General features: G+C 45.4%; 1 protein-coding gene across 4 annotated transcripts in view; it reads left to right on the top strand.

The window, feature by feature from the left end:
• Nucleotides 1–20,035, top strand: part of KCNIP1 (potassium voltage-gated channel interacting protein 1) — a 1,763,666-nt gene that overhangs the window by 780,094 nt on the left and 963,537 nt on the right. For all 4 annotated transcript variants that reach the window (XM_069763875.1, XM_069763876.1, XM_069763878.1 and 1 more), the window contains one exon: nucleotides 17,756–17,825. In XM_069763875.1, coding sequence (XP_069619976.1) covers nucleotides 17,756–17,825 — 70 coding nt within the window. The remainder of the gene's footprint in view (nucleotides 1–17,755; nucleotides 17,826–20,035) is intronic.

Below are 20,035 nucleotides of genomic sequence, written 5' to 3'. Positions count from 1 at the left end.
TGTTAACACCTGTTCGTTCCTCCTCTACAGAGCAGTTGGCGCTGGAGTCTGAGGTCCGGGAGCTCCAACAGAAGAATGTTCTAGTCAAAGTCCCTGCAGGCGAGGAAGGTAGGGGGTTTTATTCCCCTCTGTTCCTGGTCAAAAAACCTGATGGTTCATATCGCACCATTATTAATTTAAAAGGCCTGAATAATTTTCTGTTGATACCCTCCTTCAAAATGGAGTCGGTCAAGACAGCAATAAAATTACTCTTTCACCACTGTTTTATGGTTGTCTTAGATCTCAAAGACGCCTATTACCATGTACCAATTCATATTGATCATCAGAGATTTCTTAGGGTGGCGGTTTCCCTAGCTGGCACAGTAGAACACTTTCAATATCAGGCACTTCCGTTCGGAGTCGCAGTTGCACCCAGGGTGTTCACAAAAATCATGGTGGAGGTTATGGCGCACTTGCATGAACAGGATATATTAATAGTCCCTTACCTGGATGATTTGCTAATTGTGGGTCATTCTGAGTCGCATTGCACAGACCAACTACAGAAAGTCATGGATGCGTTACACAAATTGGGCTGGATGGTCAATATAAAAAAATCGCGCCTTCAGCCCCTAAAAGTACAAGAATTCCTAGGATATGTTATTGACTCTAGTCAGCAGGAATGTCGCCTGCCGGACACAAAAGTTGCTAAGATTAAGCAGTTGGTCACCAGGGCAATAAATAATCCCTTAGTATCAGTCAGAAGTGCGATGTCAATCTTGGGTTCTCTTACGTCCTGCATCCCGGCAGTTCTCTGGGCACAGTTCCACACGAGGGCTTTACAGTGGGACGTGTTACACAATTCCCGTCGTCTAAAAGCTCACCTCGACAGTAAATTCACACTTTCTGCGGAGACTGTACATTCGCTTGGTTGGTGGACTCACACTTCGAATCTACACAGGGGGGTCCCTTGGATAAATCACATATCTAGGGTGTTGACTACGGACGCTAGCCCCAAAGGGTGGGGGGCTCACTTAGGGGAGGATTGGGTTCAGGGACTATGGTCTCAGTCTGAACAGGACTCTTCCTCCAACTTGAAAGAACTGTTGGCAGTAAAACATGCCTTAAATAGATTCCTTGTACCCCTACAGGGTCGACACGTCAGGCTTTTGTCAGACAATCGGGTAACTGTGGCCTACATTAATCGTCAAGGCATGCGATCCAGTACATTGATGGAGGTCGCAAATCATATCTTTCAGGTGGCCGAAGTACATCTTCTCTCCCTGACGGCGCTTCATATAAAAGGAAGTATCAACACCAAAGCCGACTATCTAAGCCGCAACATGCTCAGACAGGGGGAGTGGTCGTTAAATCCAGCCATTTTCAGTCAGATCATTCAGTTATGGGGTTGTCCGGAGATAGACCTTTTTGCCAACAGAGAGAACAAAAAATTACACCAATTCTGCTCCCTAAATCCAAAAGACAACCCATACGCTGTGGACGCTCTGCTGATATCTTGGCACTTCAGGCTCGCGTATGCTTTTCCCCCTCTAAATCTGATTCCCCTAGTCCTGAGGAAGATTCGGGAGGACAAGGCCCGGGTAATCTTGATAGCTCCATTTTGGCCCAAGAGGGCTTGGTTTCCTTGGCTGAGGAAGATGTCTGTCTGCCAACCATGGATTCTTCCAGAGCTACCAGATCTGCTCTCCCAGGGACCAATCCTCCATCCTCAAGTAGCCAACTTACACCTAGCGGCATGGAATTTGAGAGGTCCTTACTGAGGGGGAAAGGGTTCTCTCAGAATCTGGTAAATACTCTCCTTAAAAGTAGGAAACCCTCTACAACGGGCATTTATGTGAGGGTATGGAGAAAATTTTTATCATTTTCAGGGGCTCAAATTGACCAAGAACCATGTATTAACCAGATTCTTGAATTTTTACAAAAAGGCCTGGAAATGGGCTTGGCCACAAGTACTCTTAGAGTTCAGGTGTCAGCGCTGGGAGCGTTATATAATCTTAATTTAGCCAGTAATCACTGGATTTCTAGATTCTTTAAAGCAGTCACCAGGTCTAGACCAATTATTAAACAAAGGATAGTCCCATGGGACCTAAATTTAGTACTCTCAGCCCTAACGATAGCCCCATTCGAGCCCATTGATACTATTCCTGTGAAGATCCTGTCAATCAAAACAGCCCTGTTAGTTGCTCTTACATCTGCTAGAAGGGTTAGTGATCTGCAGGCACTCTCCAGACATCCCCCATACATGCAGGTTAGGGAGGATAGGGTCATATTGAAACCCGATCCCCTATATCTGCCTAAAGTTGCGTCTAAATTTCACAGGGTTCAGGAGGTAGTCCTACCCTCCTTTTGCTCCAACCCTACTAGATAAAGAACGTAAATTCCATTGCTTAGATGTGAGGAGATGCCTCCTTAGATATATTGCAGTTTCAGATTCCTGGAAAAAAGATAACTCTTTATTTGTAGCCTATCAAGGGGTAAGGAAGGGTCTTAGAGTATCTAAAAACACTCTAGCCAGATGGATTAGGGAGGCGATCTCTCTCGCTTACACCGCAGGTGGCAACGAAGTTCCAGATGGTATAAAGGCACACTCCACGCGGGCCATGGCATCTTCCTGGGCGGAGAGGTCAGAAGTGTCAATCGAAGACATATGTAAGGCGGCCACATGGTCTTCCCCTTCTACCTTTCTTAGACATTACAGATTAGATCTGGGTAGTTCCTCAGACCTTACGTTTGGGAGAAGAGTGCTAGAAGCTATTATCCCCCCCTAAATCTTTCGTCTCTGAAAGTCTCTCGTTGTGCTGTCATGGCGACTGAATAAATACGTACGCTACTCACCTGGTAGCAGTGTTTTTTCAGGAGCCATGACAGCACCCTTAAATTCCCTACCCTATAATTTTGGATGTTTCAACACCCTGTTGGTTTTTGCGTTATATTCCATGTTCACTGGCATAATAAAATGTGTTTATATACATGCTGCATCTGTGTTACTAACCAAGGTGGTCCTCTCATGCTCTGGAAACAACTGACGTGGGAGAGAGGTACCGCCCTTTTTATGTCTGTAGGTTTCCTGTCCCTGAAGGGCGGATCCCCTCTCTCGTTGTGCTGTCATGGCTCCTGAAAAAACACTGCTACCAGGTGAGTAGCGTACGTATTTCTATGTCCTTTATGACATCGTCGCTGTGCCCGTTGCTGATTGGTCGAGGCCTGGCGGCCTTGACCAATCAGAGACGCGGGATTTCTACGTCGATACTGTGTCCGTCGCTGATTGGTCGAGGCCGCCAGCAACGGGCACAGCGACGATGTCATAAAGGACATAGAAATCCCACGTTTCTGATTCAGCGACGGGCACAGTATCGACGTAGATGTCATAATGGTTGCCATGGCGACGATGATGTCATAAAGGTTGCCTCGACTAATCAGCGATGGGCACAGTCTGCCGCGAATTCTGGAATCATCATTGTCCATACACTACGGGGACATGCATATTCTAGAATACCCGATGCGTTAGAATCGGGCCACAATCTAGTATCTAGATAAGTTCCGTGGGGGGCCTAGTTTCCAACATGGGGTCACTTGTGGGGAGTTTCTACTGTTTAGGCACACCAGGGGCTCTGCAAATGCAACGTGACGCCCACAGACCATTCCATCAAAGTCTGCATTTCAAAAGTCACTACTTCCCTTCTGAGCCCCGACGTGTGCCCAAACAGTGGTTTACCCCCACATATTGGGTATCAGTGTCCTCAAGACAAACTCGGCAACAACTTATTGGGGTCCAATTTCTCCTGTAACCCTTGGGAAAATAAAAAATTCTGGGCTAAAAAATTATTTTTGAGGAAAGAAAACGTATATATTATTTTCACGGCTCTGCGTTATAAACTTCTGTGAAGCACTTGGGAGATCAAAGTGCTCACCACATATCTATATAAGTTCCTTTCCGGGTCTAGTTTCCAAAATGGGGTCACTTGTGGGGGGTTTCTACTGTTTAGCCACATCAGGGTCTCTGCAAACGCAACATGACGCCCGCAGAGCATTCCATCAAAGTCTGCATTTCAAAACGTCACTACTTCACTTCCGAGCCCCGGCATGTGCCCAAACAGTAGTTTACCCCCTGTGACAAAACACTCTGGGATCGCCTTTGCTGGGGTCAAAGGACACGTGGTTTGTGCATTGAATCTGAGGCGTACAGCAGGTTTCTGAGCAGGCTGACCTCAGGTCAGATTTATTAACGTGAAAGCAACACAAAAAACAAAACATAAAAATAAACCCTAGCCTGTCCGGCACTAACTAAACAAATACGTTGCTATCTCAACAACTGGGGGGGCTTCCCCCACCCAGCTAACATCATACAGATCTTGAGCAGAGCTCTTCACTCACGTTTGTCTCACACAGGCAGGCAATCTGTGTGCCCCAGGCAGACACTGGAAACACCCAGCTGGTCATCTTTTATTCCTGCAATCATTAACCCATTAGCACCCTGAAGATACTGAGTGGCCTAATTCACATAGGACAAACACCTGGGCGAGATATACCTGCCTCCATCTACCACACCAGCATGAGTCTTACATATCCCCCCCCCTTGCTCAGACCACTCCGGTCGAGCAAGAACACTTTTGAAACAGTGCACTCGGGATAGGGCATCGGCGTTCCCCATCTGCACCCCAGGTCGGTGCTCCAGCGTAAAAGAGTAAGCCTGCAGGGCAAGGAACCACCTGGTTACCCGACTATTACGGTCCTTGTGGAGGTGCATCCACTTGAGAGGGGCATGGTCTGTGACCAGCCTAAACTTCCTACCAGCCAGGTAATACTTGAGGGAGTCAAGAGCCCATTTAATGGCTAGGCACTCTTTTTCAACCACGGCATACCTCTGCTCATGTACATTCAGTTTCCGACTGAGATAGAGGACCGGGTGTTCGACTCCGTCCCTCACCTGGGAAAGTACAGCTCCGACACCAGTATCAGAGGCATCAGTTTGTACCACAAACTCGCTGCTGAAATCAGGAGTCACTAGTACGGGCTGAGAGCACAAAGCCCGTTTCAGGCTGTGGAAGGCCTCTTCAGCAGCTGAGGTCCATTTTACCATGACGGAACCCTTCCCCTTGGTAAGATCCGTCAAGGGAGTAGCCATGGCTGCAAAATTGGGTATGAACCGGCGATAATAGCCGGCAATCCCCAGGAAAGCCTGCACTTGTTTCTTGTTCACTGGTTGTGGCCAGCCCTGAATTGCCTGTATTTTGTCGATCTGGGGTTTAACCACTCCTCGGCCAATCACGTAGCCCAAGTATCGGGCTTCTTCAAGCCCGATGTGGCATTTCTTGGGGTTTGCCGTTAAACCTGCATCTCGCAGGTCATCAATCACGGCTTGTACCTTCTGGAGATGAGTTTCCCAGTCCATGCTGTAAATTACGATGTCATCCAGGTAGGCAGAAGCGTACTGTCTGTGAGGCCTCAAGACTCGATCCATCAATCTCTGGAACGTTGCGGGAGCTCCGTGAAGTCCAAACGGCATATAGACATACTGGAACAGACCTTCCGGTGTAGCAAATGCCGTCTTCTCTCTGGCCGCCTCGGCCAGAGGAATCTGCCAGTACCCCTTTGTTAAATCCAGGGTCGTAATGTATCGGGCTTTACCAAGCCGGTCGATCAACTCATCGACCCGGGGCATAGGGTACGCATCAAATTTAGAAACTGCATTCAGTTTCCTAAAGTCATTACAAAACCGGATGGAGCCATCTGGTTTAGGTATCAACACAATTGGACTGGACCAGGCGCTCTGTGACTCCTCAATGACTCCTAAGTCCAACATTGCCATCACTTCCCGGGAGACGGCTTCACGGCGGGCTTCCGGAATCCGGTAGGGCTTCACATGAACAGTGACGCCAGGCTCTGTGACAATCTCATGTTTCACCAACTTCGTCCGGCCAGGTTTTTCGGAGAAAAACTGTCGGTTCTGTAACAAAAATTGCTTAACCTCAGATTTTTGTCGTTCTGAGAGAGTCTCAGCAACCTGCACCTCTGGTACAGTAGGTGAACAAACCGGACGGGGCAGATCCGCCGTTAGGGCAGAGCGGTCTTTCCAGGATTTTATCAGATTCACATGATAAATCTGTTCCGGTTTTCTCTTACCCGGCTGGTACACTTTATAGTTCACTTCACCAACTCTTTCTCGGACCTCAAATGGGCCCTGCCATTTCGCCAGGAATTTACTATCCACCGTAGGGATTAGGACCAACACCCTATCGCCGGGTGCAAATGTACGGACCTTAGCGCCTCTATCATAACTTTGCCTCTGGGCTCCCTGGGCCTGTAACATATGGTCCCTAACAATGGGCATGACAGCGGCAATACGATCCTGCATTTGTGTTACATGGTCGATCACCGTTTTAAAGGGAGTGACTTGACCTTCCCAGGTTTCTTTTGCGACGTCCAGCAGTCCCCGGGGACGACGGGCGTACAACAGTTCGAAAGGCGAAAATCCTGTGGAAGACTGGGGAACTTCCCTAATGGCAAACAGCAAATAGGGTAACAAGTAATCCCAGTTCTTCCCATCTTTGTCTATCGCCTTCCGGAGCATCTGTTTTAAGGTTTTGTTGAAGCGCTCAACCAGGCCATCTGTTTGAGGGTGATAGACAGACGTACGCAACGGGTCTATTTGTAAGAGCCTGCAGAGCTCCTTCATTACCCTCGACATAAAGGGAGTCCCCTGGTCGGTGAGTATCTGTTTTGGAATTCCCACCCGACTAAACACTTGTACCAATTCCTTGGCGATCGTCTTGGTAGCTGTGTTACGCAAAGGGACGGCTTCCGGGTAACGAGTGGCATAGTCCACGATGACGAGGATATGTTGGTGCCCACGTGCGGATCGGGGAAGGGCCCAACCAAATCCATCCCAATTCTCTCAAAAGGGACCCCGATGATAGGAAGGGGTACCAAAGGGCTACGGAACTGAGATTTAGGGGCCGCGATTTGGCACTCTGGACAGGACTCACAATAGTTACGCACATCACAATGTATTCCAGGCCACACAAAACAATGCAATATCCTTTCTGTGGTTTTCTGTACCCCCAGATGTCCCCCCATTATATGTCCGTGGGCCAAATCCAGTACCTTCCGCCGATAAGGTTTGGGTACCACTAACCGTTGTACTGTGTCTTCCCCTTTTTTTTCTACCTGGTAGAGCAAATCATTTTCAAGAACCATATACGGGTACGCTAGCCTAGTGTCAGGTTCTACGGGTACCCCATCTATCATTTTTACATTTTTCCTAGCCGGAGTCAGGGTAGGATCTTTCATTTGCTCGCTGTGGAAGTCATCAACCTGGACTCCCAAATCTGGCAGGCAGGGTGCCGGATGGCTGTCTGCCTCCGCCTCTCGCTGAGGTTCCTCAGTTTCCTCTGTTTCCCCCGCCATGACGGAGAAGGGGTACTGAAGGTTAGATTCACTAACCTCCCCAGCAACATCTTCCTGTGGGGTCTCCTCTAGGGACTCGGGACCTCCAGATGGCATGGGAGAAGATTCACGGGTACAGCTACCGTGAAGGAGTAACTGATTCTCCCACAACTGCCAGAAATAGGGAAAATCCCTGCCCAGGATTACATCATGTAACAATGCGGGAACGAGTCCCACTTTGTGCTGCACTGACCCATAGGGAGTAGAAATCCATATGACCGCTGTTAAGTACGAGCGGGTGTCACCATGCACACACGTCACAGAAAACTTGTCAGACGGACCAGACGGAAGTGCCACCAGACTAGCTTTCACCAGAGTCACCACACTTCCAGAGTCTAGTAATGCCACAACATTTTTCCCATCAACAGATAATTCACACAGGTGTTTCACTGTATCATTTTGACCCGCATTCACACTCACTAGCTGTGTAACCAAAGACATGCGTTTTCTAGAGTCTATAACGTCGCACTGCATGGGTTCAGCGGTAACAGGACAGTTCGCAGAAACATGACCCTTCTCATGGCAGCGGAAACACCTAACAGGTCCCCTACTGAGACCACCGTCCAATACTCTTGGTCTCGGAGTGCGAGCAGTCCCGGACTCCTCCCCCACAGTTTTAAGCGATTTTCCTTCACCCGTGGTCCCTGGAACAGTCTTACCGGTTCCACGAGGAGGAGGCACAGTCCGGGGTTTGGCGGTGTCGTCGGGAAGTCCTTCTGCCACGGAATAACGCTCGACCAACTCCACAAGTTGATCCGCTGTCGTGGGATTTCCTTGGCTTACCCACCTTTTCAGCGCTGGGGGTAGTACTCTCAGGTACTTGTCCAGGACAACCCGCTGGATTATTTCGGGTATTGTCAGTACCTCGGGTTGCAGCCATTTCTTTGTCAAGTAGATCAGGTCGAACATCTGAGACCGCGCTGGTTTATCTTGCTGGTATGTCCACTGATGTACCCTCTGTGCACGGACAGCCGTCGTCACACCCAGCCGGGCCAGGATCTCAGCTTTCAGCTTCTCAAAGTCCTGAGCGACCTCCGGGTCCAAATCATGGTAAGCTTTTTGGGCCTCGCCGGAGAGAAACGGGGCAATCAAATCGGCCCATCGTGCCTTCGGCCACTTCTCTCTCAATGCCGTCCGCTCAAACGTTGTCAGATATGCCTCGACGTCATCTTCTGCAGTCAGCTTTTGCCAGTATCGACTCACATGGATCCTTCTGGACTCTGCTTCCGGGTCAGCGTCAGGCATGCTCACCAGGCGCTGCGCCACCTGTTGGAGAAGTTGGCGGTCTGCAACTGTCATGTCCAGTAACTCCTTCAGCTGTGCGGCCATCAAGCGATTAGCTTCGTGCTGTGCGGCAGTGGCCTGCTGCTGTACGGCAGTGGACTGTACTAAGGCTTTCACCACGTCTTCCATGCTGTCGCCTGTGCCACGGTATGCCCGCGTTCTCCACCACAATGTGACAAAACACTCTGGGATCGCCTTTGCTGGGGTCAAAGGACACGTGGTTTGTGCATTGAATCTGAGGCGTACAGCAGGTTTCTGAGCAGGCTGACCTCAGGTCAGATATATTAACGTGAAAGCAACACAAAAAACAAAACATAAAAATAAACCCTAGCCTGTCCGGCACTAACTAAACAAATACGTTGCTATCTCAACAACTGGGGGGGCTTCCCCCACCCAGCTAACATCATACAGATCTTGAGCAGAGCTCTTCACTCACGTTTGTCTCACACAGGCAGGCAATCTGTGTGCCCCAGGCAGACACTGGAAACACCCAGCTGGTCATCTTTTATTCCTGCAATCATTAACCCATTAGCACCCTGAAGATACTGAGTGGCCTAATTCACATAGGACAAACACCTGGGCGAGATATACCTGCCTCCATCTACCACACCAGCATGAGTCTTACACCCCACATATGGGGTATCACCGTACTCAGGAGAAACTGGACAACAAATATTGGGGTCAAATTTCTCATGTCACTGGAGCGCCCCCAGACGCAGGGCTGCGGGTTACTCGGTACCGGTCCTCTGCTGGCTCAGGGCTAGGGATGTCACGGTGGCTGGACCCGGTCCTTGACCCTGCTAAGGGGCATCCAATGAAAGGTGATGCGAGTCTGTCAAGGTTTCGTGACGCCACCTGTGGTGTTCGGTCAGGGTGACCGACGCTGCTTGGGGTCCACTGGGGTGATGTAATGGCAGCTAGATGGTGTAACTTCCCATAGGTGAAGTATGTCCCCTGGGCTTCCCAGTAAGGTGGATGGTGATGGTGAGAGGTGCAGACAATAACGAGGACACAGAGTTGCAGTTTCTTTACCTCTTTACTGAAGACTCCAGGATCCTCAATCCAGAGCACGGTTAACAGGGCTGTCTGAGACCCGCCGGTCCGAAGGCACATCCAGAGTTCCCTTTACAGGTGGAAATCGTTGCGTTGTGTGTTGTAGTGCTACCCTGCTGAGCATTCGGAATAGTCCTCACAACTTCTGTTCTCGTTCTTTCTAGTTCTTTCTAATTCGTTTCAGATGTTTCTAGTTCCTCGTCCCCCAGGTATGTTATGGGTAGGACGCACCTGTTTGATGGGTAGGCTCGGAGCTCTTCCGGGACACTAGAGATGCCCCTCTCCACGCGTTGCCCCCTATGTCTGCGTAGGTGATGTAAGGTAGACAGCCAACCTATAATTAACTGTCCTGTGGAGTTTGAAGTAAGGCATAGAGTCAGTTACTACCTCGGTGTTCCGGCCACCAGCTACGCGCGTCAGTAGGATGTTGCCGTTCTCGGGGCACGACTCCTACTGGCTCTCCTTTGTGCTTGATCTCGTTTCCCACTGTTCCACAATATCCTTCGCTTCGTGTCTCTTTCTTAGGATACCGCTGCGCATTGTGCAGGCACGGTTCCGTAACGTTCTGTTCTGGTCGCTAGGTACCTGCCAGGTTCCCACGCCTGACAGGGCCCCCCCTGAATCTTCTCCCTGCAGCACCCCCGGCTAAGGGATGCTGCCTGAATCCAACCCAGTCAGCTTCTCATCTAACTTCCTATCCAACCCCTAGTTTTACCAGTGTGAGGAGTGGCCTAGTAAATAAAACCTTTTGCTCCCCCTAGTGGCCCGAGTGTGAAGTATAATGTGTGCTGGTGATACCTGGTCAGTAGAACTCCTTTTGTGCCATCAGACGTACCATCACTCCCCTTAGTGGCAGAGCGACGTTACTGCAATGACCAGATCTCTGGGGCGCTGCAATACCCTTGGGAAAATTAAAAAATTCTGGGCTAAATAATTATTGTTGAAAAAAGAAAACGTATTTATTATTTTCACGGCTGTGCGATATAAACTTCTGTGAAGCACTTGGGGGTTCAAAGTGCTCACCACATATCTATATAAGTTCCTTTTGGGGTCTAGTTTCCAAAATGGGGTCACTTGTGGGGGGTTTCTACTAGTTAGCCACATCAGGGTCTCTGCAAACGCAACGTGACGCCCGCAGAGCATTCCATCAAAGTCTGCATTTCAAAACGTCACTACTTCATTTCCGAGCCCCGACATGTGCACAAACAGTAGTTTACCCCCACATATGGGGTATCACCGTACTCAGGAGAAACTGGACAACAAATATTGGGGTCAAATTTCTCATTTTACCCTTGGGAAAATTAAAAAATTTTGGCTAAATAATTATTTTTGAGGAAAGGAAACGTATTTATTATTTTCACGGCTCTGCGATATTAACTTCTGTGAAGCACTTGGGGGATCAAAGTGCTCACCACACATCTAGATAAGTTCCTTTCTAGTTTCCAAAATGGGGTCACTTGTGGGGGGTTTCTACTGTTTAGCCACATCAGGGGCTCTGCAAACGCAACGTGACGCCCACAGAGCATTCCATCAAAGTCTGCATTTCAAAACGTCACTACTTCACTTCCGAGCCCCGGCATGTGCCAAAACAGTGGTTTACCCCCACATATGGGGTATAAGCGTACTCAGAAGAAACTGGAAAACAACTTTTGGGGTCAAATTTCTCCTGTTACGCTTGGGAAAATAAAAAATTGCGGGCTAAAAATCATTTTTGAGAAAATAATTTTTTTTTTTATTTTCATGGCTCTGCGTTATAAACTTCTGTGAAGCAGTTGGGGGTTCAAAGTGTTCAGCACACATCTAGATTAGTTCCTTTGGGGGTCTAGTTTCCAAAATGGGGTCATTTGTGGGGGATCTCCAATGTTTAGGCACACAGGGGCTCTCCAAACGTGACATGGTGTCCGCTAATGATTGGAGCTAATTTTCCATTTAAAAAGCCAAATGGCGTGCCTTCCCTTCCGAGCCCTGCCTTGCGCCCAAACAGTAGCTTACCCCCACATATGAGGTATCAGCGTACTCAGGACAAACTGGACAACAACATTTTGCGTCCAATTTCTCCTATTACCCTTGGCAAAATAGGAAATTCCAGGCTAAAATATAATTTTTGAGGAAAGAAAAATTATTTTTATTTTCATGGCTCTGCGTTATAAACTTCTGTGAAGCACCTGGGGGTTTAAAGTGCTCAATATGCATCTAGATAAGTTCCTTTGGGGGTCTAGTTTCCAAAATGGGGTCATTTGTGGGGGATCTCCAATGTTTAGGCACACAGGGACTCTCCAAACGTGACATGGTGTCCGCTAATGATTGGAGCCAATTTTCCATTTAAACAGCCAAATGGCGTGCCTTCCCTTCCGAGCCCTGTCGTGTGCCCAAACAGTGGTTTACCCCACCATATCGGCGTACTCGGGAGAAATTGCCCAACAAATTTTAGGATCCATTTTATCCTATTGCCCATGTGAAAATGAAAAAATTGAGGCGAAAATAAATTTTTTGTGAAAAGAGAGTACTTTTCCGTATTTACGGATCAATTTGTGAAGCACCTGAGGGTTTAAAGTGCTCACTAGGCATCTAGATAAGTTCCTTGGGGGGTCCAGTTTCCAAAATGGGGCCACTTGTGGGGGAGCTCCAATGTTTAGGCACACAGGGGCTCTCCCTCCAAACGCGACATGGTGTCCGCTAACAATGGAGATAATTTTTCATTCAAAAAGTCAAATTGCGCTCCTTCCCTTCCGAGCCTTACCATGTGCCCAAACAGTGGTTTACCCCCACATGTGAGGAATCAGTGTACTCAGGAGAAATTGCCCAACAAATTTTAGGATCCATTTTATCCTGTTGCCCATGAAATGAAAAAATTGAGGCTAAAATAATTTTTTTGTGAAAAATAAGTACTTTTTGATTTTTACGGATCAATTTGTGAAGCACCTGAGGGTTTAAAGTGCTCACTATGCATCCAGATAAGTTCCTTGGGGCGTCTAGTTTCCAAAATGGGGTCACTTGTGGGGGAGCTCCAATTTTTAGGCACACGGGGCTCTCCAAACGTGACATGGTGTCCGCTAAAGAGTGGAGCCAATTTTTCATTCAAAAAGTCTAATGGCGCTCCTTCCCTTCCAAGCCCTGCCGTGAGCCCAAACAGTGGTTTACCCCCACATATGAGGTATCAGCGTAATCAGGACAAATTGGACAACATCTTTCGTGCTTCAGTTTCTCCTTTTACCATTGGGAAAATAAAAAAATTGTTGCTAAAAAGTAATTTTTGTGACTAAAAAGTTAAATGTTCATTTATTCCTTCCATGTTGCTTCTGCTGCTGTGAAGCACCTGAAGGGTTAATAAACTTCTTGAATGTGGTTTTGAGCACCTTGAGTAGTGCAGTTTTTAGAATGGTGTCACGTTTGGGTATTTTCAGCCATATAAACCCCTCAAACTGACTTCAAATGTGAGGTGGTCCCTAAAAAAAATGGTTTTGTAAATTTCGTTGTAAAAATGAGAAATCGCTGGTCAAATTTTAACCCTTATAACTTCCTAGCAAAAAAAAATGTTTCCAAAATTGTGCTGATGTAAAGTATACATGTGGGAAATGTTATTTATTAACTATTTTGTGTCACATATCTCTCTGGTTTAACAGAATAAAAATTCAAAATGTGAAAATTGCAAAATTTTCAAAATTTTCGCCAAATTTCCATTTTTATCACAAATAAATGCAGAATAAATTGACCTAAATTTGCCATTAACATGAATCCCAATATGTCACGAAAAAACAATCTCAAAACCGCTAGGATCCATTGAAGCGTTCCTGAGTTATTACCTCATAAAGGGACACTGGTCAGAATTGCAAAAAACGGCCAGGTCATTAAGGTCAAAATAGGCTGGGTCATGAAGGGGTTAAGCAGACCTGATGGTCTTTATTTTTTTCACAATTTAATTTTTCTATTACATTCAGACAAGGGTCTACGTACGTGAGAGCGGATGCCCTGTCTCGTAGTCTTGACTCTGTATTTCCACCAGAACCTCCATTCCTCCATTCTTCCTAAGGGTATTGTTGTGGCCATGGTTTCCTCAGAGCTGGAAACTGAAATCCATATTGCTCAGTCCTAAGCTCCTTCCAATACCCCTGAACGCAAGCTGTTTGCCCCTGTGTATGTCAGTTTATGCCTTTTGCAAGAATTCCATGATTCTATGTTGAGTAATAATCCTGGGGTCACTTGCACCCAGAAGCCAGTTGCTAGACTCTTTTGGTGGTACATTATGCATAAGGATATTAGAGATTTTGTGCCTGCTTGTGAAACTTGTGCCATTACCTGGGTTACCCAACGCTGAAACTCTCTCCAAACCGTTTATTATACATGTGGCACGTTTGCATGGGATTCCTCTAAATATTATATCGGATAGGGGTGTACAATTTGTCTCTAGATTTTGGAGGGCTTTTCGCAAAAGATTGAGGATTGATTTGTCCTTTTCCTCTGCTTATCACTCCGAAGCTAATGGTCAGACAGAGAGGATAAATCAGTCTTTGGAGCAAATTTTAAGATGTTTTGTCACTGATCAGCAGGAGAATTGGTCATTGTTTCTTCCTCTGGCTGAGTTTGCCTTTAACAGTCAAGTTAATCAGTCCACGGGGACCTCGCCGTTTTTCTGTAATTATGGTTTTCATCCTAATTTTGGTACGTTCTCCAAGATAAGTTCTGAGTGTCCTGGAGTGGATGTCACTAGTGATGAGCGGGTATACTCATTGCTCGGGCTTTCCCGAACATGCTCGGGTGGTCTCCGAGTATTTGTTATTGCTCGGAGATTTAGTTTTCATCACCTCAGTTGCATGATTTACAGCTGCCAGAAACGCTGAATACATGTGAGGAATGCTTGTTTGTTAGGGAATTCCCACATGTATTCAGCCTGTCTAGCAGTCGTAAATCATGCTGCTGAGGTGATGAAAACTAAATCTCCGACCAATAACAAATGCTGGGAGATCACCCGAGCGTGCTCGGGAAAATTCGAGAGACGACTATACTCGCTCATCACTAGATGTCACCATTCAAGAGCTGGGGGATGTCTGGAAGAGGGTTAAAAACAACATTAATGTTGGCAGAAGCGGAAGACTGATAGGAGGCGCTCATCAGGGGTCGCCTTCAAAGTGGGAGATAAGGTATGGCTATCCTCTAAAAATATTAGATTTAAGTTGCCCTTGCTGAAGTTGGGTCCTAGATTCATAGGTTCTTGCTGCCTGTGTAAGTCTGATCCCTCTGTGCTCTGCACCTGACCCTACCTGACTTTATTCCCTTCCTGGACTTGACTCTATGCTTGTAACCTGACTTCTCTTTTGCCTGCTCCCTGTAAACTATAATTGCCTTTCTGGTTTTCCTGACCCTGGCTAGGGAAATGGATTTTGTCTCTGACTACCCCCTGTTTTCTTGTGCCATTTCCTGGACCTGACCTCAGATCACTTGACCTCCTTTTACTAATTCAGTTAGTAGTATTATATTGCTGTTACTGTAGTCTTTCGCTCTATTTTTGGGGCTTATTATTACTATAGTGACTCGCGTCACACTCTTCAAATGCTCCTTTATCCTCTCCACACCCCCTCCATTCATCAAACCCGCCCCCCGTCCCACCCATACATTATAATGCACCATTATCATAGCCAAAGTAATACAACAGCATTAATGGAAACGTGATTATTTTCCTGAACTGTGACTGACTTTTAAGTGGGATGAGATGCTCAGATTGTTCTAATGGGAATGTGAATCAAAACAGAGGTAGTGTGAATATAATTTCTAAAAAAGACAAGAATAAGTATTAAGTATATGTTCAAATGTAATGCTTGGGTACGGATATATGTATATACACACATTAATAACGTTGTTATATGGTGGAAGGCTAAAATGCCCGTTCCCGGGTATCTTTTGCCTGGAGGTATATATTCTGGATATGTACCTGAAAAGAAAAGGGATCTATATATATTTATATGTATATATGTGCGCATAAAATAATAATTACGAAGCCCCTGAGGGTAACGAGACTATAAGCTGCTTTATACCTGTTTTTCAAAAATATATATGTGTATAGACTTAAGCAGATTCCACATTATAGTGCGCTGCTTTTATAACTAACTATTGCGGCTGGATCAATTAAAGCAGAGTCCAGAAATCACAAGTCGGGATGGAATGAATAAACAAATAGTTCATAGAGCAAAGCTACTCTGCGGTGGTGAGATCCCTCAGGAAGGAATCTGTAGTAATTCCGAAACGCGTTGGTTAAGACTATTGGCTCCCACCACGATCCGTACTTTCGCAGAGCAGCACCACGTGACTGCCGAACACGTGACCCAAAGGTCCTTCTCCACTTCCGGCATAGATCCCCAACCACGCGCACGCCTGTCTCTGGCCGGGACGGCGTGCGCAGAAGATTGGATTATACAGCTGCCAAGACTTCAACGGAAACAGGACAGCTAAGTAGCTTTGCTCTATGAACTATTTGTTTATTCATTCCATCGCGACTTGTGATTTCTGGACTCTGCTTTAATTGATCCAGCCTCAATAGTTAGTTATAAAAGCAGCGCACTAGATTGTAGAATCTGCTTATGTCTATACACATATATATTTTTGAAAAACAAGTCTAAAGCAGCTTATAGTCCCATTACCCTCAGGGGCTTCGTAATTATTATTTTATGCGCACATATATTTATAAATATATATAGATCCCTTTTCTTTTCAGGTACATATCCAGAATATACTGTATACCTCCAGGCAAAAGATACCCTGGAACGGGCATTTTAGCCTTCCACCATATAACAACGTTAATAATGTGTGTATATAGATATATACGTACCCAAGCAATACATTTGAACATATACTTAATACTTATTCTTGTCTTTTTTAGAAAGTATATTCACACTACCTCTGTTTTGATTCACGTTCCCATTAGAACAATCTGAGCATCTCATCCCACTGAGCAGGTAAATCTTACATCAATGGTGTTTTACTTATAGCAACATAGGACGTAGCGCAGGTGTATACATAATTTGTGTATATTTTTATTTTTTAGTATTTTACACCCTTAGTGATATAGGGTTCCACCCGCTGCAGTCCGCATTTACCATACGCAACAGTGCCGCTATTTCACACATTATTACTGTGACTGACTTTTGCCGACTTTGAGTAAAAATGCTTGTGAAAGAGAGCACAAATCACAATGTGCTACGTTCGTGCCAAATTTGAGATTGGCGAACATTTTACAAACACGTTTGCTCATCTCTACTCTTGATTCCTTGAAGTCAATTTGTAACCCTTTTCCCACGTTTTTAGCTATATAAACATTGTCTGTCACATTCAGCAGGTCTTTCACCAGCTTCTTTTTTATTTTGATATTTAAACTATTTATCTGATACATGGTAACTCCTGCCCTGGACCATCACCTTGGGCAGATGCAGTTGATTAGTTTTTCCCCTGGCTTTGAAACAGAGTAGTGCCTGGTATTTGCACATCCTTCTAAGGAAAAGGTAAACTACCTAAACTACCATATGCCTTTTCTGGCAGCCCTCAACAACGCCACGATATTATGCTTTCGACAATATTGAACACCTTGCCATTTTCTTCTCTATATGGGTTCATTATTTAAAACATGACATACCAAAAAAAGACAAACCATAATGTAAAAAATGCGATAAAAATGCATGTGAAAAAAACCACACACAAAAACACTACAAAAAAAAAACCTTGTGGTATTCAAATTTTGTCAACGGGAGTAAACAGGCAATGTATGCAACTTCATGCAGTTCATATATCCAGGTGAGCATACTAAATGTTTATAATTTGTATTTTATTGCCATTAAAGGCTTCCTGGTAGTCATTCTTTTATTGTGAATTTGTTTTTATTAGTCTGGAAAAGGTATATTTCTATTTGTATACTTTCTTAAAAATCTACTATTACTAGGTCATGGTCCCAATGCATATCAACACGTTTTTTTTTTTTCTACACATATAGGAATGTCCGAGTGGAGTAGTTAGTGAAGATACATTTAAGCAAATATATTCACAATTCTTTCCTCATGGAGGTGAGTATAATAAATAGTAATTCATTACAGATTTAATTTAGTATGTATAAAATTACTAAAGTGCAGAAATTGTAAAAATCTAACAAATAAAAATGTGCATGAAATTGTGGATTAAAGGTAATTGTGTATGGTTGCAAACAAAAAAACCTAGAATATATAAAACAAAAAGAAGCTAAACATGCATAGAACTAAACAATGTAATACACTTGTTTTTCAAGTTTATATCATATATTAAAAATTCAAGGTATACACTGTGAAATGCAAAATGCAAAACTAACTGTGAAATGCAAGAGACTATATGCTCAATCTTGGTCTTTTTAATTGCTTACATAAAAGAAATCAGTTATCTAATTTTCAGATAAGTGTTAGCAAGGGGTCAATGACCAATCAAATAAAAAAAAAGAGGTGCCCAAAATATATAATTCAAAAATAGCAAAAAAGGGGGACTTAAAACATAACATTTAATTTAGAACTATTAAAATTACATGACACAACACACAAAAGACAAACATGTATGTTAACTAACAGTTAACCAAACAGTATTCTGACAACACGTCCAGAGGCAGAAAAATATATCTTAAATACTGACTAGTTTACTGTACTTCTACCACAGTTTCTATTCCAGAGACATCTAAGTAGGTAACATAAGAATACCAGATGCACAAATCCAAAAAAGACATTAGTGCTACTGTCAACAAAAAAGCATATAAGAGGTGAATATATCAGTACCACTGATGATCCCTCATATATTATGTTGTCACAGAGGGGAATACATAAATAAATTGAACGGTCTCACCAAATCATGACGAAGCTGTACGAAGAATGTGTCCCTCTCAATTGCATTAGACATAAATTCAATGGGTCATCTCACAATCCCATAAATTATTATCCATATTCAAGACCACCTCCCTACGCATTTCATCCCAGGGGGGAATCATCAGGGGACAAAGCAGTCAATCTACGGTCATGATAATGGAGTGCTCCGCCGTCACTGGCATCTCCAAAGGAGCTACTCATGAGTGGTTTGCATAATGACATCTCTTAAATAAAGTACTCTCATCAAGGGTAATGCACACTCATCATATCCCAGCTGGCCAATAACCTATCAGAGATCAGTTAGCCAGCCGGTGCTCAATAATTACACTCACCTCATTGGTAGCTCAGGGGTTCAAAGCTGAAATTGCTTCATATTCCAAGTGGAACACGCGCTGAAGAAAGCGTGCATGGATGCTTCCACATTGCTGTCCCAGGACGCGCGCTGAAGACTCAAGACAGTGAGTCACTAAACCGCGCAATGCAAGCCCTGGAACGCAAGCTGCAGAAAGGGGTGTGTGTGCCAAGCCGATGACCATTTCCGGTTAGATGGCTCAGCCGTCCAACATCAGAGCACAACAGTGCATCCACTGGCTGCCCAACTGCGCCTGTGCACACACCGCAATCACCACACAATAGCCATATGCCAAGATTAATTCTCACATTAATTAGTCCCGTAACCTGTCACGGGGAGCCTAGGTAGGCAAAGCTAATAACCCGGGCCCCTGCGATATCCCTCAGACTAGGGAAACCCTATCTGTCCCTCTGCCAGAGATTACACTGATGGTGTGCTTGTCTGGGCCGCCAGGCCTGACCCTAACTCCTGTTTCAGTACTAATCTGAAACCTCCACCCTCCACCCAGTGATAATTCCACACACCAACTCCTACAGAAAGCACAGACAAGGAAAACCAAAAACACACCACGCCGCAAACACACTCAGGAAAACACTATAATGTGCACAGGGCAAAACAAAACATAAATAGGAAGGAGAAATATGATAAAGGATCATACACCACCAGATATGATATTTCCACTCCAAGACCACCACTCCGAACCGAGATCACCAAGTACAAGACACAAGCTATAATCGGTGACGCCCAAAGTTCAGAAGAACTATTTAAGGCCGTGGGCGTGACCCAGCCTCCAATCCGAGTACCAGCTAGATTAACCCCGGGCAACCTATATAAAATCTAGCCGGCGCCACAGAGCGCATAGTGGACGAATGCAGAATTACCGCTGCCTGTCGGAAGCCCTAGTGTGAATAGCGTCCAACATGACAGTACCCCGCCTTCTACGAGGGACCCCAGGGCCCTCAAGACTTATAGGACCCGGCTTGTCTGGATGGCGGAGGGGAAACATACTGACCAGCCGGTCCGCATGAATGTCCGAGGCTGG

This window comes from Ranitomeya imitator, chromosome 4, assembly GCF_032444005.1.
Source record: "Ranitomeya imitator isolate aRanImi1 chromosome 4, aRanImi1.pri, whole genome shotgun sequence".
NCBI classification, from domain to species: Eukaryota; Metazoa; Chordata; class Amphibia; order Anura; family Dendrobatidae; genus Ranitomeya; species Ranitomeya imitator.
This window is presented reverse-complemented; position numbering and strand designations above follow the sequence as displayed.